At 41.0% G+C, this 24,863-nt stretch overlaps 2 protein-coding genes across 10 annotated transcripts in view; one reads left to right on the top strand and one right to left on the bottom strand.

Moving 5' to 3' along the window:
• CALD1 (caldesmon 1) overlaps positions 1 to 24,863 on the bottom strand; it is a 241,611-nt gene that overhangs the window by 86,512 nt on the left and 130,236 nt on the right. For 2 of the 9 annotated variants that reach the window (XM_017887721.1, XM_017887716.1), the window contains exon 1: positions 73 to 341. The exons of the other annotated variants lie outside the window; for them this stretch is intronic. In XM_017887721.1, the coding sequence (XP_017743210.1) occupies positions 73 to 125 (53 nt within the window). In that variant the 5' untranslated portion in view covers positions 126 to 341. Of the gene's footprint in view, positions 1 to 72; positions 342 to 24,863 lie in introns of those variants that run through there. 9 annotated transcript variants of the gene reach the window in all.
• Positions 23,939 to 24,857, top strand: LOC108539200 (60S ribosomal protein L7-like 1). The gene has a single exon (XM_017887722.1). It carries the CDS (start codon positions 23,939 to 23,941, stop codon positions 24,704 to 24,706), a length of 768 nt encoding a protein of 255 aa, XP_017743211.1. The 3' UTR covers positions 24,707 to 24,857.

Raw genomic sequence — 24,863 nt, 5'->3', positions numbered from 1 at the left:
GTTTGTTTTTTTTTTTTTTTAAAAAAAAAAAGAAAAGAAAAGGAAAACCAAAGAGGCGAAATGAGGACTCACTTGGAGAGCGCGGCCAGGCTGCGTCTTCCATGCAATCCGGATCCACCCAGCATGTCCGCAGTTGGGAAGGGGCGGCGGGGCAGAGAGGTACGGAGACCTGGCCGGGCCGGGCGGTCAGGGCGTCGGCCCGGCTCGCGGAGGGGCCATGTGATCTGTGGCTGAAATGCACGGTGCAGGATGCTCCCGTGTTCTCCCTTTGTGTTAACACGTTGGTCTGTCCCTGTGACGAAAGTCTGGGCTTGTCCTCAGCCAAATCTACTCCTCCCCACCCGTTCCCTCCTCACAGGATCATCAGAGAGCTGATTGTTATTTTTTACTGTAATCTCTCTAATAGAAGCCCATCCTGTTTAGCGATTAAAGAGCACTGATTACTTCGAGAGTTCCAGAAATGTTATTGCTGGGTAGTGAGGCCAGGATCCCCAGTAGCTTTCCTGATGAAGACTTTATATGCTTAACTACAAATAATTTTTCCAAGGTAAGTAACTGGTCAAAGGAAAAAGACACTGATGCATTTGCTCAGCCTTTTGGAAAATAGTTGATCATGGTATTACAGGCATATACAACCTAATTCTGACAAGATCAACAGAAATCAGCCCACCAAAAAGTTCATCCGGGTGCAGTTCTCAGGCTCCCATTCTGAGCTCTGTTCTCAATTAGCATTGGTGTAGGTGGCTTCCAAAGCAAACAGTTCCCACTGAGAAATCAAATCTGAGAAACTCCTCTTATCCCTTTTATCCAGGGAAGGAGGCATGACATAAAAATGCAAACCAAATGAAAAGGGTTGAAGAGAGACGGCCCTGCTCAGTGATGGGCTGGATGGTTCAACATGTTTGGTGCTCACACCTCTCCAAGAAATGTGGGCAAGAGCCCTCCGGAGAACATGTTGAAACAGCAGGCCCCGTCTGCACCCATGGTACTCTGGCAGTGATCTCATCAGCCAAGCTGGGCAATGGAGCCTGGTCAGCAGCAGCTTGGAAAGCAGCCAAATTCCAGTTCCTGAGGAGGGGGTGGTGTTGATTCTGTCTGGAGATGACACTCCGTCTCAGCTTGACTTATGAATATGGTTCTTCATGTCTAATGAGTACTAAACAGACTGGTGCTTGGGTACCAAGCTGCTCGTGGGACTGGCTTTTGGTCAAGTGAGAACAAATCAGATCTCCACAAAGTAGGGTTAAGATTATTCTCTTGGTAAATAGCCGGAGAAGCAGTCAACTTCACACATTGAGAGCGCTTTCACAGAATGAAAGCGATCTTTGAGATCTTTGGCTTCATATCACACGCAGACAAGGACACCAAAGCACAGAGCATTTAGACAACTCACCCAATGTCATGGAGCTGAACTGCATCTGCTACTCTTGTGTTCAACTTAAAGTTTAACTGGGTTAGGTTAAATGCTCTCCACTTTAGCTAGAACATTTTGGTTGTTTTCTTGCTTAAATACTATGCGGTCATCAGAGTCATAGTTTATAGGCCCGGTGAGGTGGCTCATGCCTGTAATCCCAGCACTCTGGGAGGCTGAGGCAGGTGGGTCAAGGTCTGGAGTTCGAGACCAGCCTGGCCAACATGGTGAAATCCTGTCTCTACTAAAAATACAAAAATTACCCGGGGTTGGTGGCGGGTGCCTGTAGTCCCAGCTACTTGGGAGGTTGAGGCAGGAGAATCGCTTGAACCCGGGAGGCGCGGACGTTGCAGTGAGCTGAGATCACGCCACTGCACTCCAGCCTAGGCGACAGAGTGAGACTCCATCCCAAAAAACAAACAAACAAACAAAAAAAAAGAAGTCATAGTTTATAGAGTAAATACAGTTTAATAAACTTAAAGTTAATTATCTCCATATATCATTATGTATATATGCATTTAAATATCTGATTACACATATGATCACTGAACATATATTGACAAAAGTAGCACATAAGACACTCATAAAATAGAGATATGTCTGCCTTCACACAAGAGTGCTTAAATACACACTGACTTGTCTTGAGTTTCTTGCGCTAGAACTGAGACAGAAACATGTATCGAGGCATTCTGCCGCTCCTCTTTCTACCGAATTTTGCCCAATTAATTTTTTCCCTTCAATTACTTACAAAAGTCAGTGGTTTTCTGTGGTAGGTAGAATAACATTTCCCCTAAATCTCCAGAACCTGAGAACATGTTAATTTGCGTGGTAAAAGGGACCTTGTAGTTGTGATGAAATTAAAGGCACTGAGATGGCGAGAGCATCCTGGATTGTCCAGGTGTACTGGAATGAATCACATGGCTCTTTAAAATCAGAGACCCCTTCCCAGCTGTGGTTAGGGGAGCTATATCTTCGGGGTGGGCAGACAGTTAGACTGGTGATGGCTTTGAAGATGGAGAGGGGGGTCCAAGAGCCTGAGAATGTAACTTCCTCTAGAAGCTGGAAAAGGCAAGGAAATGGATTCTCTCCTGGGGCCTCCAGGAAGGAACGCAGCCCTGCTGACACCTTGATGTTAGCCCAGTGAGGCCTGTGTCGGACTTCTAACCTATAGAGTTTGTGTTGTTTAAAGCCACCAAGTTTGTAGTTATTTGTCGCAGCTGTGCGAGAAAGCTATCACCTCCTGATTCCCTCCTCCCCAGCCCCCCACTCCAATTCTGAGGTGACAAGTATAGTTTTGGCATATTCAGAATAGGTTCATAAAATAGAATAACCTAAAAAAAAAGTCTGTGGTTCTTTCTGGCCAGTATTTTCCATGGAGGAGAGCACGAATTTAGTGATCTTCCACACATGTGCAGAATCCATGTACAGAAGGTGTGCTAATTGCCAGTTGTACACAGGATGTCCACCAGGCTATTTCCCTAGTTGCCAAAAAGGGAAAAGGAAACAGTGCACACCCTTCTTTGTTATTAGGGGCATGCATTTGGGAAGCAGCTGTCTGTCTTCAGTTTGTGATAGTAAAACCCAGTGGTGTTATAACTCATGCTGCCTGGTAGGGTACCAACATGGGAACAGTGAAGAGAGAAGTGAGTCTTGGACCTGGTTCACACACTCTCTGGGAACAGGAGGAGCACAAAGGCCAATGAAACACAGGCAATGCGGGAAGATGCATGGAGATAACAAGTGAATCACAAGCTCAGAGCAGGGCTGGGCCAGGCAAGTGCTTCCAAGAGTCCTCTGAGACCTGGTAGCTGGGGCTGGAGAGGCAAGGTGAGAGGATTGAGAAATAACAATCTAAAGGTTATTTGTGCACAGTGTTCTGGTCCTGCAGAGACCTACAGGCCTGTGTGCTTTCACTGCATACCAGAGAATGGTACCCAGTGTCCAGCTGCCAGAACTGGTGTCTCTGAGAAGTGAACTAATGACTATTCATTGGCACCATGAACAAGTGGGCCAGTCATCCTTCAGCAAGATAATAGGTATCATGAATTTGATGACGCTTCAGGACTCTTTTACTAGGAAAAATGAAAGTCTGGGCCACTCTGAGATTACTCATAGCATCCTTTGTTTCTGGATACTTCACTGTTTAATTTTTCATCAAAGAGATTCTGGGCTGGGAAGGTTTGAGGAAGGTCAGTGTAATAGAAAGGAACAGCTCCTACCACAGGGTGGTCCTTTATTAAGAAAATATGATTTTTAAAAAATAACTTTACTTCATGGAGGAAGGAGACCGGACCACATGATCTGCTCCAGACTTTAGAGTCTGCAGCGGTTGTTTAAGAATAGCTTCTACCTTGGAACAATTCCCTAGGGAAAAGAGAGGTATGTGGGAAGCACTGTGCACACGCCCTAATGCACTTATGACACACATGCACACACAGGCACACACATATACATGCATGCATACGCACACATGCACACATACACACACAGGCATGCATACACACGCATGCACACACATACACATATGCATGCATACGCACACATGCACACACATACAGATGTGTGCACACAGAGACACACACATATACATGCATGCATGCATATGCACACATGCACACACACAACATGCACAGAGTCATTCACTTCCTACAGAAACTCACATAAATCTACCACTAGGGAGGCAACAGTACAGGTAGTATAAAGGGGATGTTTGAAAAGGCTGTTGGAGATAAATTTTCTTATGAAGAAATTCATAGGCTCCATACTCTTAGAACTAGGCAAAAAATCTGGCCTAGACAGCTGTTCCCCCATCCCAAGGTGAGCAGGAATGTAGGTAAAGGAGTTTACATAGTCACAGGTAGCATCTCTTTCTTCCTTTCTGTTGGCCTCTCATCGTCTTCCCCCATAGCTGATGGCATCTCCCATCCCCTGCCTCTGCCATGGCATTGAATATGTTCACTTAAACTATACTGCTCTGTAATGTCCTGTGATATTGAATGTAGGGGCTGCTTTGGAAAAATCACAGTTTACTCCTCACCCTACTCTGCTAGTGGTTCTTCATGGCCTGTGTTGATACACGTTTCTCAATTATTCTTTGCCTCATCTATCTCTAGGCCTGTAATAGGGGCTTGGGTTGTGACACTCCCTTGTTATCCTTGTAATGGTGACCATGTAGTTTTATTTTGTCACAGCACATTCCTTTTTGCTTTGCTTCTCTTAGCACTACTGGAATGTTTACTACAAGCAAGTCATTGCACTAAGTGCTGTGGAGGATGCAAAGATAAGAAGGGCAGTCCCAAAGGGAGATAAGACATGTATATAAAAATTCTATTACAAGACAGAAAGTGAACAGTACTCTGAAAGCAGTAGAGCTAAAGAACTTCAGTAGGTGACATCCTGTGATCAAGGTCCCAGTGTTTAATCACTCTCACGCTCAATTTATCCTGTTATCGAACTAGATTTCCTGTTGCTGAAATAGAAACCTACTTATCTCTACGAGGGCCACAGGTATTAAGTCATCCTTTAGTCTCGTCTTTTCTAGGCTAGATGCCAATGCCTATTTTCCATCCTTTTAATATCAGCCTGACTATAACAACTCTTCAAACGGGAAACCAAAATTGGACATAATAAAAGCTGACCAAGGCCTGGCTGAAGTCCCAGTGCTGCCTGCCACGTTCCTGTTAACACATCCTAACATCATTTTCACATTGATAACAGCATCTCTTAGAGAGATCATTCATTCAGTTTTGTGCTACATCTAGGGTTTTTGCTTTTTCTTTTTTCTTCTCCAAATGAATTGCTTTGTAAGTCCTATGCCCACTCTTACTCTTTTTGCTTCTCTGAAGTCTCGTGGTTCTTTACGAACCAGTTCCTGGCCTCACCTCTATGAAGTCTTCCTGGATTTGACTTTCTTTCTTTCTAATTTGTCTTGTTAGGGAGAGAGAAACCAAAAAGCTTGAGCCCACTCTTGTTTGCATGTTATTTGAGAAATAATTATGTTGCAATGTGTGAGTCAGCCCCTCCAGCCAACTTGCTGTGAGGCTCCCTGTTTCTGTTTAAACTGTCTTGCACCAATTACTTAGGCCGACTCTCCAAGCTCTTTTAAAATCCAGGGTTTTAAACAACTGGACTATTTTCTTTTCCTGAAAAGTCTCTATCTGAAAAGGATCATGCCTCTAACTCCTTTCTGCCCTCCAACTTGAAACATATCTTTAAAACAATAAACAGTGCTTGGAAATAGCAGGGCTCTAACGATTTTGAATGAATGGTGGCTGGTGCACATCTACAGAATCCTGGTTCTGGTCTCAGTGAAAATAATAATAATAATATCTGCTTTATATAATTCCAGGAAAGAAGTGTGTACATGAAGAATGTGATTTCGACCCATAAGAAAGTGAATCTAAGCCATAGTGCTATATTTTAGAATGTAGATTTGTTGTTCATAGGTACAGGTTGTGAAGGAAATTATTATTAGGACTCAGGAGATAATTCTAGTGCAGAAGAAAAGGTCAAATCTTCAAAGGAAGCATATATTAGTTCATAAGCCACAGAATTCTCAGTGTGTACCACTCTTGTTCAAAGTATCTAAATATTTCCATAACCATAAATTTATTTGCTGGTATCCACTTTATGCATCTGGGTATTAAATTTACACATGGGTTTTATACTGGAATCGAAGCCAGATTTTTTTCCAGTGAGTCTTAAAAAATATTGATTTCCTTCTTTTTGGGGGGTGGTCAAGACCTGGATGAAAGCATATTGCTCCTATTGCTAGAGAAATAATCTATTATGTGTTTCAGATACTTTAGGTGTTGTGTTTATTATTTACATTATATAATGACATTGTATTAGGTTCTGTTATATTTTGTAATCATATCTGACTGGGATCAGCACTTGATTATGATATCTATAGATAGAAATAAATGTATGGTGCCAGGTGTGGGGGCTCACACCTGTAATCCCAGCACTTTGGGAGGCTGAGGTAGGTGGATCACCTGAGGTCAGGAGTTAGAAACCAGCCTGGCCAACTTGGCGAAACCCCATCTCTATTAAAAATACAAAAGCTAGCCTGGCATGGTGGTGTGCGCCTATAATCCCAGCTACTCCAGAGGCTGAGGCACGAGAATCACTTGAACCCAGGAGGTGAAGGCTGCAGTGAGCCGAGATTGCACCAGTGCACTGTAGCCTGGGTGACAGAGTGAGACAGAAAGAAAGAAAAGAAAGAAAGAGAGAAATACAAATACACAGAGTCTTATTTATTCATTGTTCCTGTGCATATACTTGTTTTTACCAAATAAGTTACAGTGTAACATTTTTGCTGGAAGGAATATTTCCTACCACCCCTTTTGAACCTGATACAGCCTAGAAGGGTGTTTGTATGTAACAGATGGCCAGTAAATACTTGTCATTTGTTCTCTGGGGTGAAGAAGGACAGCGATGGAGTAGAGATGCTGCTTGTTCTTCCAAAGGTTTCTACAGATTAGCCTCTTTTTTTTGGAGTATTCATAACAGTTCTGCACCAGAAATTGGATCTTGGGAGTTCAAGAGTCGACAGGTATCAGGAAGATTGATGAACTCACAGATGCACAAGAGACTGATGCCATCTCTAGTGCCAGTTAAGACAGAAGAAATGCCGTCTGTCTTCAGTGCCTGGAGAACTCCCATTTCCTAACCAGGACACCTCCCATTCCCCAAGCCAGGATGTCAGGAAGCTGCATAGTCAATAGAGACCTCTTTGTGAGTGTAAAGTCAGAGCAAAGGGAGGTGAAATCATCACAGGTAATATTTTACCCAAGCCAAGGGGAGACATGAGGAAACACTTCTCCAAGTGGAGAGAATACTTTTCATGTCACAACTCTGAGATTCAAGCCATAAATCTCATGTCACCACCCTGAAACTCAACCAACCCTGAGTTCAAGGTCTGCCTCATTTGGATATTCCTAGATCCCCAGGGCCAAACCAGGTCTTGAACTTGGCAGTCATGCAGGTTTCTACTGGCCATTCCTTTTTTTTTTTTTTTTTTTTGAGACGGAGTTTTGCTCTTAATGCCCAGGCTGGAGTGCAATGGTGTGATCTCGGCTCACTGCAAACTCCGCCTCCTGGGTTCAAGTAATTCTCCTGCCTCAGCCTCCCAGGTAGCTGGGATTACAGGCATGCACCACCATGCCCGGCTAATTTTGTATTTTTAGTAGAGACCTCACCATGTTGGTCAGGCTGGTCTCGAATTCTTGACCTCAGGTGATCCACCCGCCTTGGCCTCCCAAAGTACTGGGATTATAGGTGTGAGCCACCGCGGCCAGCTTCTACTGGCCATTCTTTCTTTACACTCATTAATATCGTGGATTACAGTTGCTTCAATCTGGGAGACCTAGTGCAATTTGACCCTTATGCATTGTATTTCTTAGAAATGCTCTTCTGTAGAATCTTAGGTACCTTTATGATGGTAGCCTAAGGCAGGAGATTAGAAATAGAGTAGGAGAAGAAAGCTTTTCCATTTTAAGATGCTGTTTTACTTTGACGTTATTGAGCAGTGAAATCAAGCTCTTATTAAGATTAAAACAAGAAAAGCAAGTGGGGCCTTCTTTTATCTCACTAATTTATAGAATAACAACCAGCCTGGCAAGTTTTTAAGGGAAAATATTTAGTAAAAAAACATTCAGTTTTCTCATTTCAAAGCCAGAAGCCATCTGGAAAGCTTTTTAATGTTAACACATTATGAAGACAACAACAACAACAAAATAAAATAGATGATACTTAAAAAAAAAAAAAGCAGACAGTCACTTCAAATTTGAAAGCCAATGATCTGAAATACGACTTCAACTTTCTAAAATATTTTGCAAAGTAGAGAGGGCTGAAGTAATCTGAGATTCTCCTAGGTATTTTAGAATTCAGTCTTTCTAGGATAACTTCAAATTACCTTTCCTTCTGACCTTTTCCCAGTAGATCTAAGAATCAAAATTAAGCTGAAAGATAAAATACAATTCTGAGGCTATTCTGTTGTGCTTCTGGGTCTATGTATTTTGAGAGTTCCAGTTCACTAACTTTATTTTAATTACAAATTTTATGTTAACAAAGTAACCAAAGGATATATTTTATAATGAAGAAACTCCATTTATAAATACTCCTCCTCCTTCTTCCAAATAGTACTACTCAAAATGCTCGACTTTACTGGAAAAAAATAATTAAGTCCTCGTATTTTGATTAAAAGTATTGGGCTCTAATGTATTACTTCATTCTTTTCTTTTCTTTTTTCTTTTTTGGTCCATCATTACATCCCAATATTGGAAAACCATTTACCATTTGGAATCTAAACTTTGAACTCAACTTGTATGTTAAACACTACATTCTATTGTATGCTAAACATTCTATTATCAGAAAGAATGTTGATAAATACATGCCAGAGATTGTCCCTACCCTTATCCTACTTCTGCCCATTCTTCTGGGATTAACTGGATACTTTACTCCTCCTGACTACAAGCTTGCTCTTTCATTAGAGAAATTTTTGATCATGCAGTTTGTTCACTGTTGGACTCCTGTACATTTGGTACAACCCTTTAATTTGATGATTATCTGATTTATAATGCAGATACTAATTGCAGATGTACTAAGGGCTTGAGTACTAGAGTAAATAGGCTAACAAAAGGAAATGGACTCTTACCAAATTCATATCGTTTGCCTCCACAATGCAACTAAATAAGCATAAGTGGTCAAAATTATATGTTGTAAAAGTCCAATTATCCTTAATAATCAAAGAAATACATGAGATAAATCTCTTCATTTCTCTAGAGAAAAGATATGGAGTTGAAATCGCAATGGCTTGAAGGCTCAGCAGAGGAGTGATGAAACCCCAGGAGAGGTATTGATGGTGCCAGCATTTAGAAGACACAACGAATGTCACTAACATTTCTGCCTCCCTCACAAGTAGCTTAGCAAATTTGTCACAGTTGTGCCTTAATACACAGATACGGACTAAATTATTAGTGTTCATTCAACATTGTATGCTGGTCTTGGAGAAATAAAAATGAGTAAGATGTAGTTTCTGATCTACAGTTGCTTTCAGTTTGGTGGAGAAAACAGATATGAGAACAAATAAACATATAAAATAGATGATAATAGTTAACATACGTAAAAAGTGCCATGTAAGACCCAAGGTGGGAGTAGGGTTCTCCTAGTAAGCACAGCACAGTTTCCTTCTGATTGGGATAAAGCCAGAATTTTAAATCTTCTGCATTTTCTCCTCAATTCACAACTAAAGGAAAAGGGAAGATAAAATGGCTTTGGCTCTCCTAATCTGCAATTGAGGTCCTAAGCCCTCTCCAGAGGTGATAGGCTCTAGGCAGAGTGACGGTGACATTTTATTTCATTGTGTTTTCTCAGCATCTGATTTTTGACAGACTGGAATGTCTGACAGCCAGTCAGCTAGCATAAGGCAGCAGAGTGAGAAGTGTGAAAATTCCTTTGAAATGTAGCACATGACCAGCATGAAACCTGCAACTCTCCATGTAGTTAATATAGAAGTGAATCCAATGTAATCACCCAGGCACTTCAACATGATAAACGTATGTCATGTGCATTGCCCTTTACACTTTCATTGACATTTTTTCTATATCTTGCTTAATTTTCTCAGCCACCCTGAGAAGTGTTAGTTCTCTTTTATAGATAAGGAAACCCTGATCTGCTGAACTTTTATCCGGTGTCTTTTCTTTTGTCCTTGATTTAAAAGACAATCTCTTCAGCAGGAGTTAGAGGACATTTAGCTCTAATGTGGTAATAAATTGAGAGTGGGGCCTCGCACAATGCAAAGAAAAGAAGTGCCAGAGTTGCAGTAAATGACAGGGTTTCCGGATTTGACCCTGCCACTGACTGTGTGCTCTTGGACATGTTGCTCTACAGACTGTCCAATGATTTGGGCTTCCAACCCCCTTTCAGAGAATGTAGGAAAGACAGCGTATGTTAATTTCTGATGACATGACCCAACTGGACACCAGAATCTGTCTTCTAGAAGTAATTCTGCACTTCAGGCAGAGTTCTCATGGGAAACTGACACCTTTCTGAAGGGTGTATGTCTCTGATTTCAACTCTACCATAGCTCTGACAATGCCACAATGAGACATAATTTATATGACGTGAGGCACTTAGAGACTAAAGGATTTGGGAATTTCTCCCTGGCTTCACTCTAGAGTTTTTAAAAACTTCATTCTGTTCAGTTCAAAAGCCACTGGGCATCTGTAGCAATGATAATCCCTAGGTAGCCAGGATATGCTATGAAGATGCTGGCTCCGGGAAAATACACTCTCATGGTTAGATAGGAAGAGTTAAAGGATCTTAAAAGGTAGTAGCAGGAAGGACAGGTATCAGATATCAGTTCTTTCTACATCACAATTTTTGCCCAAGGCCCCTTAATAATAGGTCCTTTCTCATCTTCTTCATCAAAGGACAAATAGTGAGGGAATATTAGATCCCCCAAATGAGCCCCACTAAAAAAAGATGAAGATCTACACAACAGTTTTGATTAGAGAAACAGAAGAATTGTTCAAGGAAGGAGTGGGCAGAGATATACATGTATTGTATCTGCCGATTGTGCCTTGGGAAAGATGCAGTGTGATTAGACCTGAGGATGCTTCTTGTCTTTGAATCAGCCTGATAACCCATCACCTCATCCTGCTTGTTTATTTGCTCACTTCCTGCTCATTTTTCGTATTAGTCTCTTGAGTCTCCCCCCACCTCCAGAAAACCTTCCAACAGTGTAAAGTTTTCTGTGGGAATAAAAAATGGGTTGACTGCTGTTATTCTAAGTGGGCACAATAGTGCTACTAGCTCCAGAAATAAAGGACTCTTTCATTACCTAGTTGCTTTGGTGCCGGCTCTGAGTTATCTAGCTTTTATTTGGAGAGCCCCATGAAGCATACAAAATTCCCACCGGACAAAAAGACCCAGGCTACCCTTAGAAAATAAAAAGCACATATTGAGCAATCCGCTGGAAACTGTCAGCTGGGTTCCTAAATGATACAGGAAAACAGAACCCAGTGAAGATGTGACATGGGATAGTCCATGTCACCCACAATGGAAAATATGAACATTGGAAGAATTTCCTATTCTAAACAATGTGGGGTTTAAAATACACTCTCTGGAGACTCTCCTGAATGTACAGGCTTGTAGCTGCTATTTATAGTGACCGATGTGTACTTTACTGAGATTTTTATCCCAACAAAGGAACTGTATGTGATGTAGGGAGTTATTAAAATGGAAAATAAGCCCTCACATTCTAACCTAGTCATTGGTACTCATCTCAAATGCAATGTCAAGTCTCACTAAAATAGATCAACTAGAAGGAAGGCCAGTAAAAATTATAAAATACTTTAAAAGAAATTTAATTTTAAAAAATGTTCAAGTCTACCTACCTGGTAACTTCCACCAGGCTAGCAAGACGTTAGAAGCTTATTCAAATGGTGAATAAATAAAAATGATTTATAATTAACAAATTAAGCTGTTCAGTGTAAGTGAATGTTTTTAAAGTTATTTAAAAGGTTTAAAAAAGTTGTACTCTCCAGTGTTTAAAAACTAAACCATGGAATGTAGCTTACATATTTAACATGTTAACCAAACCCTTTATTTATAAATAATTCAAAGTTGTACTTTACTAATATCCCTAAATAAATGATTAAAAATTCAAAAACAGTCTGAGTTAATGCAGATTTAGGATAGGCTAAAAACTGATTTTCCACTGCTGATGAATAGTGCTCATTGGATAGCAAACTAGTGGAAAGAACTGATTTTGTTCACAAAATATGCACATGATTCCTCTTTAACCTGATTCACAGATGAATAAGAATCCACTTACATAGCCACCACATTGGTCCAACATGCTCATGATTCACGCCCGGTGGTACTTTCTTGTAGCACCATTTAGGCACCTTTGGGATAATAAAGGTCAAGAACTTCCTTGGAAGACTTGAAAGCAACTGAAGTCATCATTTCTGTCTGCCAGTTCCACCTGACCAAATGACAGCTGCAAATGCAGATCTGTCACTCCTGCTGGCCAATGAGAAAACCAAAGGGCAAAAGAGAGAGGTGCAATATAAATATTGGATAGCTTTCATTACTTTTTTTTTTTTTTTTTTTGAGACAAGGTCTCCCTCTGCTGTCCAGGCTAGAGTGCAGTAGTGCAATCATGGCTTACAGCTCACTGCAGCCTCTAACTCCCAGGCTCAAGTAATCCTCCTACCTCAGCCTCTAGAGTAGCTGGTACTACAGGCACACACTGCCACACCCAGTTATCCAGCTATTTATTATTATTATTATTTGTAGAGATGAGGTCTTCCTATGTTGCTCAGGCTGGTCTCAAACTTCTGGGCTTAAGTGATCCTCCCACCTCAGCCTCCCAAAGTGTTGGGATCCCAAAGGAGTGAACCACTGCACCTGGCCTATATTTTTATTTTATTTTGATGAGAATTCTTTGTTCACACTGTATACTTCTTACAGCTTTAGACAGCATAAGAACATTTGTCTTGTGTGTTTATTTTTTTTTTTTTTTTTTGAGGCAAGGTCTCATTCTATCACCCAGGCTGGAATGCAGTGGTGACATCTCAGCTCACTGCAACCTCTGCCTCCTGGTTTCAAGTGATTCTCCTGCCTCAGCCTCTCCAGTAGGTGGGATTGTGGGTGCCCACTATCATGCCTGGCTAGTTTTTGTATTTTTAGTAGAGAAGGGCTTTCACCATGTTGGCCAGGCTGGTCTCAAACTCCTGACCTCAGGTGATTTGCCCGCCTCAGCCTCCCAAAGGGCTGACATTACATGCAAGAGCCACCATGCCCAGCCTGTCCTGTGTGTTTAGAAAGACAAACTTCTCACCCTCTCAGGGAAGTGGGCTCTCACTGACACCTTTACCTGAGAGTCTGGAGAGAATCTTTGGAATGCCTGGATCCCAGGGCCCTGGAGAAGCTAGTACCTAAATTCGTATGATCTCATTTCAAATTTTATTTTAAAATAAATGAATTATTCAGGACACTGGTTACCTCTGGGGGTGGGGAGGTGAAGGGAAGGGATTGGAGAGGAGCCTGGGGCTTCAAGGGCATTGGAAATGTTCTAGGTCTTAGGCTGTGTGGTGAGTTTATAGGATATGCATTAGGATGAGTTAGAACTTCCATATATATTACATAGGATTACTTTGTATGCATCAGCTTTCTCATAATTAAAATGAATAAATTAGTAATTTGGGATACACGTTTTCAAAATCATTTCTTAAAAATTAGGCAAATGATTTTCCTTCTGTTATTATTACAATATTTATATATAATGTTGGCACTGAGAAGCTTCTGGTTGATGCTTTAATGGTAATGAAACCATAGATTATGCAACATGAAAAGAGAAATGATAATTTCACAAGGTAAAAAGAGTATTTTAAATATAGTCATCCCTCAGTATCAGCAGGGGAATATAAATGCTACATACATAGTTGTTACACTGTATTGTTAAGAAATAATGACAAGGAAACAAGTATGTACATGTTTAGCACAGATGCATCCATGGTAGGCCTAACTACATTTTTGATCTGGGTTGCTTGAATCCCCAGGTAGAAAGAGCTGACCATACATGATTAATTAAATTACATACACACATACACATATGTATATATAATTGTGACAAAGACCTTGATATGTACCAGACTATTGTATGCTTTTGTCTTGATTTCAAACAAGTAGGGAAAATGGAAAAGCATTCTTGATAATAAAATGGTAAATTTTCTTTTTATATAGAGACCTTTATATCCATAATTGTCCCATCACTTTCAAGGTAGCTGCTAAAACAGATTTGAAACAGAGAAGAGATTAGACACTGAGCCATCTGACACATGGAGTTGTACCTTGTTCAGTGATACCCCAGATGGTAGCTGCCAAAAGGCTGAGTTTCCTGGGAGGTGACCCCAGAGAGGGCTTTTCTGAGAGCACCTTTCTTACCACGTCCTTCAGCCAGCAGAAAAACAGCAACGAGAGGTAACAGACTGAGCACTAATCATGTTTCAGGAATTACCAAGCGCTTTATAATCTGCATTAAACCTTATAAGGAAGAATTGTTCCGACGGCCATTTTCCACATGATGAAATGGGCTGAGAGGTGGAGTAGAACCACCCTTAAGAATCCAGCTGGGATACTGGGATTTGAATCTAAGTCTTCATGACTCTAGATCCTACTCTCTGAAAGGCACCAACGGGCTGAGAGAGGCGGAGTAGAACCACTCTTGAGAATGCAGCTGGGATTCTGGGATTTGAATCCAAGTCTTCATGACTCTAGATCCTACTCTCTGAAAGGCATCTGTCCCACTGCAAATCTGTCCCATCCTCCCCAAAGATAGTAGTGATAAATGTAAAATATAAGTTTCTCTGTTAAGAATCAAATCAGTTCTTATCTTTTTCATATTTAGAGAGAAAAGTCATTTGATGAATTTTCTAAAAACTGGTAAGAATGGAGAAATCCTACATAACTTAGTTTCATAATTAAGCTTTGTTTGAAGAAATCACGCTAACACAACATTCACCAAATAAAAAACTTCTAAAATTGATGGAAAATGGGATTGTAGTAAGTCCCCATAGGTTTTTGTCCTTGTTGACAAAGATGGCAAAGTTTGATTCCCAGTTCCTGACAATTAACTGGCATCATTCTGCCTATCCACTCATCTTTCTTTGTTTTTCACTTTATTCACTGTAATCTGACCTAATCTCCTTTATTTAGAAATAGTATCCATAATCGGTTTTTAAGTTTTAAAAAGCACTCTACATGCAGTACATTGTAGAATACACTCTTTTCCAAAAGTATGCTTTATTTTCCTAATCAATAGCCATAGACTTTTTTATAGACAGCAAAATCAGGATGGCTTTGTTTGTCCAGGGGCCCACACTATGCAAACAGCTTAGCTGGGTGATCTTGAGGGAATATGTCTCCTAGGCTTGAGTTTCTTCATATTTAACAGGCAGTTTTAAAATTCATTAGATCAGGGATTCTTGGCCAGAAGGCATCAGCCCCCAGGAGGTCTGCGGACGGAGGTTCATGATGCCACTGAATGTAAGTGCCAAGTTTGGTGGGTGCATATGTGCATTTTTCTTGGAGGAGGGTCCAGAGCTTTCATCAGTGCCTCAAAACAGTGTGTGGTCCAAAACTGAATACATAACGTTCCCCTGCGGAAGATGATTCATAAGGTCAGAGACAGCCTTAAGTTTTTAAGAGTGATGATGTGACTAAGTCCCTGTCCTAATGATGTACAGTCTTGCTGAAAAAAGTCCAGTGAAAAGTCAAGAATAGTCATATCAACAGCCTTCTTTGCCTTAAGCAGGGAAACTCGATCTTCTCTGTTTCTATTTTTCTGTTAAATGGGAATAACACAAGAGATTTTCTGAGGGCAAACAAAACAATGACTGTGCCTACACATGTAAGCCATTTACCTGAAGAAGCATAAAAAATAGTTCAACTAGGCACAGTAGTCTTTGTTTAGTCTATTGCTGTTGCAGGACTTTCCTTAGTTCAGCTAAAGTCAGGGTTCTTGTCTGTCCCACGGCCACGAAAATTTGGGCTCACAGACGGTTTAAAGGTTGAGCAAAGCAGGATTTTATTGGGTGAAAAGGAAAAAAAGGGGGAAACAGGGACTCTCCCAAGGCCAGAGTCCCTCTGCTAGAGCACTTCCCGCCCGCCATTTGAATCCCCTGTTCTGCACAGGAAGAGGCGGGGCCAAGCTCCTCCCAGCTGCAAACCTCCTTAACTTCCTGAGGCTCCACCTCAGTGGGCAGGCTGGTTGGAGTTTCTCCAGGGACCCCCTCCCACCTGGCTGTCTCATTGCCGCATAACTGCCCTGAATGAATTTCCCCCATCTTGGGGAGCTATTTTGCCATTATGGAGATTATGGATTTTCAGCCAAGACCACCACTTAAAACATGAAAAATTCCATAGATCAATTTGTTTCAGTGGGAAGGCTTTGAGATTTGGGGCAGGCAGGGAGAACTGGGTTGTAGTCCCTAGCTATAGGAAGCTGAACATGTTACTTAGACTTTCAGACTCAAGGATTCCTCAACTGTAAGTAAAATATCCGGGTCATAGGGTTGTTTGGATGATTAAATGAGATAATGTATATAAAGTATATGACCTAGTACCTGGAATTTGGTTGATGTTAAACAATTGATGGTTCATTTTCTTATTAATATTAGACAAAAAATTTGGCTGATAGTTTTTTCTACTTGAGAACTATTTTTCTACTTGAGAACTACTCTAAATTAAACTTTTAACGTGAAATTCAGAGAGATGTTTTAGACATTATATTTAAAATAACGAATATGTCATTCATGAATTAGAAAATCAGCCACATGTCTACAATATGTGATTTTGAACTCCTCATGGAGCAATTATATTTGCCAGGTAGACTTCGATGTTGCCAAGGGTTTAATTCTTTCCCAACTGCAATAAAAACATCTCAGCAAATTCAAGGTCAGTATAGAAAAGAAGCTTTGTGGTGAGGATGCAGGAAGTTATAATGACTGAGATGACAGAGACATAAAATTCGTATTCAGGGCCAGGTGCAGTGGCTCTTGCCTGTAATCCCAGCACTTTGGGAGGCTGAGGCGGGCAGATCACGAGGTCAGGAGCTCGAGACCTGCTTGGCTAACATGGTGAAATCCCATCTCTACTGAAGATATAAAAAATTAGCCAGGCGTGGTGGCACATGCCTGTAATCCCAGCTACTCAGGAGGCTGAGGCATGAGAATTGAACCCAGGAGGTGGAGGTTGCAGTGAGCTGAGATCACTCCACTGCACTCCAGCATGGTTGACAGGACAAGACTCTGTCTTAAAACAAACAAACAAACAAACAAACAAAATTTGTATTCAGTAAACTTTTATTTTGTACCAAAGGCCTACCAAAACGTTAAAACAATTTTAATAATAACATCTAACATTTTTTGAGCATATACTATATGCCAAGCATTGTGCTAATTTTTCTACATCCATGGGCCAACTAGTTTAATCTTTTTTTTTTTTTCAGACAGAGTTTCACTCTGTCGCCCAGGCTGTAGTGCAGTGGTGTGATCTTGGCTTACTGCAACCTCTGCCTCCCGGGTTCAAGCGAGTCTCCTGCCTTAGCCTCCCAAGTAGCTGGGATTATAGACGACCGCCACCATGCGCAGCTAATTTTTTGGTTTTGTTTTGTTTTGTAGTTTTTAGTAGAGATGGAGTTTCACTGTGTTGGCCAGGCTGGTCTTGACCTCCTGACCTCAAGTGATCTGCCCATCTCAGCCTCCCAAAGTGCTGGGATTACAGTCGTGTGCCACCGTGCCCAGCCTAATCTTTACAATGACTCTATGAGGCATTTTTATAGATAAATAAAAAGGAGCAAGAAATATTTAATTTATCAAAAGGTAACCCAACTAATAGCTCTCCAAGTCAGGATTTGAAACTAGGTCTATCAGACTTCATCACTCACACACCTAACTACCACATCATCCTCCCTTTCCCTAGGTAATGGAGGATTGTTAAATTATAAATGTTACATATGGAAACAAACAAACAAAACAAAATTGCTTTTTAATATGTAAATGTATGGACTTACATATTTGTTACCTTTTTTTTGCAGCTAAGAATGCAGTGATGGATCAGCATGTGAGAGCCTTAAGAATCTAGATATTTAGTTTTTTGTACCAAAATTGGTTATTGAATGGATGCCACTTTGGGTAGATCCTCAATTCTTGATGTTCTACTGGCAACCATAGCATAGGATAGTTCTAGGTTGAGAGGAATTGTTAGGCTAGTGGAAATTGGTCAAAGTATGTCATCTTTACCTATAAATTGACAAAGGTAACAAATAATGTCTATTTAGAGTGAGTCAGAGAAAAAAAGTACAAGAGGGAGAGGATATCAATGTGTATGTGTATTTTTATGTGACTGGACACAAACAAATAAGGATCCCTATACATGGAAATTATCTACTTCATCTTGTTCATGCCCCTATATTCAAGTTGGACTGAAACTAAAGAAATAGATTGTAAAAAGTATAAATAGATATCAAAACCTATAATTTTTATGTCAAATTGATATGAAACCTTCCAGAAATATTTTTAAATGTCTTTCAACCAATTGCTTGAAACAAATCTTTTTTTTTTTTTTTTTTTTTTTTTGAGACGGAGTCGTCGCTCTGCTCGCCAGGCTGATTTGAGTGGCAGTGGCCGGATCTCAGCCCACTGCAACTCCGCCCTCCTGGGTTTCGCCATTCCCTGCCTCGCCTCCAAGTAGCTGGGACTACAGGCACCCGCCAACTTCCGCCTGGCTAGTTTTTTGTAATTTTTAGTAGAGACGGCGGTTTCGCCGTGTTAGCCAGGATGGTCTCGATTCCTGACCCTCGCAATCCACCGTCTCGGCCTCCCAAAGTGCTGGGATTACAGGCTTGAGCCACCGCGCCCGGCCTTTTTTTTTTTTTGAAATGGAGTTTTGCTGTTGTCACCCAGGCTGGAATGCAATGGCGTGATCTCGGCTCACTGCAACCTCCACCTCCCAAGTTCAAGCAATTCTCCTGTCTCAGCCTCCTGAGTAGCTGGGATTATAGGTGCCCGCTGCCACGCCTGACTTATTTTTTGTATTTTTAGTAGAGATGGGGTTTCACCATGTTGGCCAGGATGATCTCGAACTCCTGACCTCAAGTGATCCACCTGGCTCAGCCTCCCAAAGTGCTGGGATTATAGGTGTAAGCCACCGCGCCCAGTGACAGATCTTTTAATTTGAAAGTATGCGGTGACTGACGCCTGTAACCCCAGCACTTTGGGAGGCCAAGGTGGGAGAATTGCTGGAGTCCAGGAGTTCGAGACTGGACTGCACAACATGGTGAGACCACATCTCTACAAAAAATAAAAAATAAAAGTAAAAAACTGGATGGCAAATTCTAACTTTCTTTTGCCTCCTGGAGTGATCAATTTTCTGAGAGAATTGAAGGGAAATTTTGAGCAAATCTAGCTACTTTGATAATTTAGATAGTTTCAAAGGAATATTGTATTTAACTTCTTAATGGAAAATAATGTTCTGATGATAAAATAACAGAAATTTCATTTTAGAAGATTTTATTTAAAAATGTCAAGGTCCTGATGCTAAGCATGTTGAGTAAGTGTGTGTGTTTGTGTGTGTGACAGGGTGTGTGTTGTATAATCATTGATTGGTCATTTCTATTAAATCATGTAAAAAAGTCTCAGTGATACAGTTCTGGGAGGGGACTTTAGAGACCCCATGGATTTTAAAATTGCTTCTTTTATAGTGTAGTAAAATGTTTACTTTCAAATGTCTAATCATCAGGCTTATTTCAGAGGCCCATAAAAATGTATGAATGATGACAACAGCAAGTGTTTTCATTCCCTTTATTTATGTCTGTGAGCTTCTGAATCTGATAACATAACTCTACAATAGGGGCCTTTCTTCTGATCAGTGAGAGGAACTCATGTTGGGTGCAGAAAGCAGATGCTGGGAATGTAATGAGCACATCTTGGAAAGTGAGAGAGCCGCTTGTTGGGGAACCAAGCCCAGTGTCGGGCAAAGTATGTCTGCTGGAGATTTTCTCATGAATAAAATCTTCACTGCTGGTTTCCCAGAAAATACATCACAGCTCCTCAAGCCTGTTATCCCAGCACTTTGGGAGGCTGAGGCCGGTGGATCACTTGAGGCCAGGAGTTTGAGACCAGCCTGGCCAACATGGTGAAACCTCGTCTCTAATTAATACAAAAATTAGCTGGGTGTGGTGGCATGTGCCTACTCGAAAGGCTAAGGCAGGAGAATTGCTTGAACCTGGGAGGCGGAGCTTGCAGTGAGCAGAGGTGTTTCCACAGTACTCTAGCCTGGCCGACAAAGTGAGACTCCATCTCAAAAACAAAACAAAACAAAACAAAAAAAACGAAAAACAAAGAAAAAAAGAAAATAACCCACAGCTAAACATTCTTTCGGCCAAACTTAAACTGGTGCTAATTCTTCCAGCTGAGACAACACAGTCCTTCCTTAAAAACTGTTACCGATCACAACCACTCAAAGCTCTTCAATTAGTCACGAATTCCTGCCCTTCATCTTGCCTATGGTGCTTGTGTCGTCGATGATGTGCAAAGCAATAAACAAGCCTTTCATGTTTTTATTTTTTATTTCCATGTTGTAGAGAATCAAATTAGATAATAATAATTAATAATGAGTTTATTGAATGTTTATTAGATGAATAACACTGTGTTAATACTTTCATGTATTATCTTTTTACATCCCCACAGAAACCCAGTGAGGTGGTTACTTTTATTACCCCCATTTTGTAGAGGAGGATACAAAAGATTTGAAAGATTGAATTATTTGGTAGATCCCATAGTTAATAAGTGGCAGAGCTGGGATTTGACACTATAGCTGCCCAATGCTAAAGCTCATGCCCTTAACTGCCAGCTATGCTGCCTCCCACCATTATACATCTGGGGGTTGCCTCATTCATATCGAGCATAAATGTTCCATTCAGATATAGCTAGTTCTGGGGCCGGCGGCAGTCCATCTTTACTAGACACACATAAAATGTGTAACTTTATTTTTATACTTGCTGAATAGGAAGAGAACTGGGTTTCTCTCTCCCTCTTTTCTGGCCAGAAGTATGTATTTCCTGGTGATGTAACAGCACATGCACACATAATCCAGAGCAGACAGATTAGGAGTGCAGATGGGAAGAGACATAGAAACAAACAAATCAAGTGTTGATGAAGATGCACGTGGACTAGGGAAGAGGCACATGAAGGTACACCGAGAAATACAGAGATGAAGGCAGAGGAGAGGGATTGAAATAAAAGACAGAAACAGAAAGGGAAGCAGAATATAGCTTTTTTAATTTTAATTTTAATTTTTTAAATTTTTATTATTTTTGCTCTGTCGCCCATATTGTAGTGCAGTGGCATGATCGTGGCTCCCTGCAACCTCCGCCTCCCAGGTTCAAGCAATTCTCCTGCCTCAGCCTCCCGAGTAGCTGGGATTACAGGTGCCAGCCACGATGCCCAGCTAATTTTTTTGTGCGTGTGTTTTTAGTAGAGACAGGGTTTCACCATGTTGGCCAGGCAGGTTTCAAACTCCTGATCTCAAGTGATCTGCCTGCCTTGGCCTCCCAAAGTGCTAGGATTACAGGAGTGAACCATCGCATCTGGCCAGAATGTATCTATTTAGTTTTTACTCCCATGAGATTGGTGGAGAATAATAAACAGTGAAACTACATTTTTATCTATTTGTTCAAATGAGTAATTGCTTTTAAAATATAGTTTAATTTGAGATGTGAGCAAATAGTGCCTTTTGCTTAGAAACAATGCATTAAGGATTTTCACTGATTACCTGCTCGTTTCATTCTGCCTACTGAAATTTTTTTCTCCCTCTTTTGGTCACGATTGCTCTAAAGTTACTAATCCCCTTAGAACAGGAGCTTAGTGACTACTGGGACACTATCTACTGGTGACCACTGATTCCTATGGCTCGGTATAGTATCTTGCATTTTGAAGGTATTCAACATCCGTATTTTTTTTTTTTTATGACGAAATGAAGTACTTCCTTCCTTTTTGCCAAATCTGAAGACCTTATCTCAAGAACTCAGAGTGAGAAAGCCAACTGAAAGACAAGGACAAGGTAATGGCATAAAAGTTGCACAGGCTAAGGGGCAAGATAAAGAAGGAAAAACTTTTTTTTTTTTTGAAGCTGAGTCTCACTCTGTCGCTTAGGCTGGGGTGCAGTGGCGTAATCTCAGCTCACTGCACCCTCTGCCTCCCAGGTTCAAGGGATTCTCCTTACCTCAGCCTCCAGAGTAGCTGGGATTACAGGCGCCCACCACACACGCGGATACTTTTTGCATTTTTAGTAGAGATGGGATTTCTCCATGTTGACCAGGTGGTCTCAAACTCCTGACTGCCCACCTCGGCTTCCCAAAGTGCTGGGATTACAGGCGTGAGCCACCGCGCCCGGCTGGAAGAACGTTTTTTGATGCACTACGTTTGCAGATGAGGTTATTTGAAATGAACTGGGCTAAAACCCTTAGAAGGAGATACGTGGATGGTACAGTCTCAGGACAGCTCGGATGCAGTGAGTAAATGCCAGTCCCAAGCACATGCAAGCCAGCATGGCGCAAAGCCTGCAATTAGCTTGCAAAATAGTCTTTGAAAAGGTCTATTTCTGAAGAATAAAATGTGTAAAAATTCGGTTTATTTTAATCTATGGTTATAACACTGGGGAAAAGGACAAGTTTTAAATTGTTTATCATTTCAACGTAAAACTGCACCTGGTAATCAAACTCAATACTAATAAAATAAAATAACAGGGTATTTTATTTGGAAAGCTTTTATGGGTAAGGAAAGTCAATGGACTTTGTCTTCTCTGTAGTAGCCCGTCCCCCACACTGTCTGCAAGTGTGAAGTGTACAAAGGCTGTGGGTCATCTTTAATAAGTATGAACCCATACGGGGTACATGTTATGTTTGAGGATATAAAAGTATAATTCCTTGATCTTTACTTGGTTTTAGATAGGTTGAAAAGGATTAAGCACATACTTCCCAACACTGTTACTCTGTGGGTCTATTCTCAGTACCCAAAATACAGCTTGTTTGTGGAATAGATGCCCAGTAAAAATGTGTTGAGAGTAAGTGAATGAATCTGCAGCTCTGAGCCTTGGAGCCACTCTATTACCAGTAGTTGGTAACTGCCCTCCAGATCAGGGATGAAATCTTTGTTTTAGTTCCCTAAAATCAAACAGAAGTTAAGTCTTCTCCCATCTGGGCTCAGGTATACTGCATAGGGCCATAGAATTATTTTTTTCAAAATAGAAAAATTGCCTTAATTTTATTTGGCTTTAAATAAAGTAACATATGATTGTTGTAAAGAAATATCTATAATATCAAAAGCAAAAAAAAAAAAAAAAAAATTAAAATGACCACCAACACCCCAGAGAAAATGGCTAGTCTTATTTTAGAGGAAGAAGCCAAGGTCTAGAGCTAAAGGAAGAGGGACTTGCTCAGGGTCTCATGAGCCCTTTGTCTTCAGATCAAAACCATGATTTTAGATGGCCTTGATTTCTGCTTCTGGCCACCTATTTCCTGCACATACCCTGCACTTTCCCACCAGAGCTGACTGAACCATAAAGCCTGACTTTCACTATTCTCATAAATGATCAGATTTTACAAAATTCTGAAGGGTGGACATGGATTTACCAAATCTCAGAATAGCAGAACTAGAAGGTTCACCTTGAAACATGGAAAGGTAAACTTAGTACAAGTATAAGGAAATACATAAGTACTACTCTTTCTTAAGAAGAAAGAAAGTGCAAGAGAGAGAGAGAAAAGGAAGGAAGGAAGGGAAGGAAGGAAAGAAGGAAGGAAGGAAGGAAGAAGAAGGAAGGAGGAAGGAAGAAGGAAAGAAGGAAGGAAGGAAGAAGGAAAGAAGGAAAGAAGGAAGGAAGGCAATGAATGGAAGCAAGAAAGAAAAGGAAGAAAAGAAGAAATAAAAAACAGAAAAGAAAACTATAATATCCTGCATGATCAGTAGCTGCACCACTAGAAAGATGGCGGAGCAAGAGCAAAGAAAAATCCCTTTGGTTCCAGAAAATCTGCTGAAAAAGAGGAAGGCTTATCAAGCCCTCAAAGCCACCCAGGCAAAGCAGGCACTTTTGGCAAAGAAGGAGCAGAGGAAAGGAAAAGGGTTCAGGTTTAAGCGACTAGAATCATTCCTACATGATTCCTGGCGGCAGAAACGTGACAAGGTGCGTCTCAGACGACTAGAAGTGAAACCTCATGCCTTGGAATTGCCAGACAAACATTCCTTGGCCTTTGTTGTACGCATCGAAAGGATTGATGGCGTGAGTTTACTGGTGCAGAGAACCATTGCAAGACTTCGCCTAAAGAAAATTTTTAGTGGTGTCTTTGTAAAAGTCACCCCCCAGAACCTAAAAATGCTGCGTATAGTGGAACCTTATGTGACCTGGGGATTTCCAAATCTGAAGTCTGTCCGAGAACTCATTTTGAAACGTGGACAAGCCAAGGTCAAGAATAAGACCATCCCTCTGACAGACAACACAGTGATTGAGGAGCACCTGGGGAAGTTTGGCGTCATTTGCTTGGAAGACCTCATTCATGAAATTGCCTTCCCAGGGAAGCATTTCCAGGAGATCTCATGGTTCTTGCGCCCTTTCCACCTCTCAGTGGCCCGACATGCTACCAAAAATAGAGTGGGCTTCCTCAAGGAGATGGGCACACCTGGCTATCGGGGTGAACGCATCAATCAGCTTATCCGCCAGCTGAACTAGACCCAGGTGTCAAACTGCGGTAAATTTTTATCAATGAAGTGGAAGCATGTGTTTGATTGTTTTGGGAATTTTTATCAAGTATCTTCAGAGAAGATTATTTCCTGCTTTATCTTCAAAAACTGGAAAGGAAGGATCAAAGAAAAGACAGTAGCTGGCC

This window comes from Rhinopithecus bieti, unplaced genomic scaffold, assembly GCF_001698545.2.
Source record: "Rhinopithecus bieti isolate Rb0 unplaced genomic scaffold, ASM169854v2 scaffold_17275, whole genome shotgun sequence".
NCBI classification, from domain to species: Eukaryota; Metazoa; Chordata; class Mammalia; order Primates; family Cercopithecidae; genus Rhinopithecus; species Rhinopithecus bieti.
This window is presented reverse-complemented; position numbering and strand designations above follow the sequence as displayed.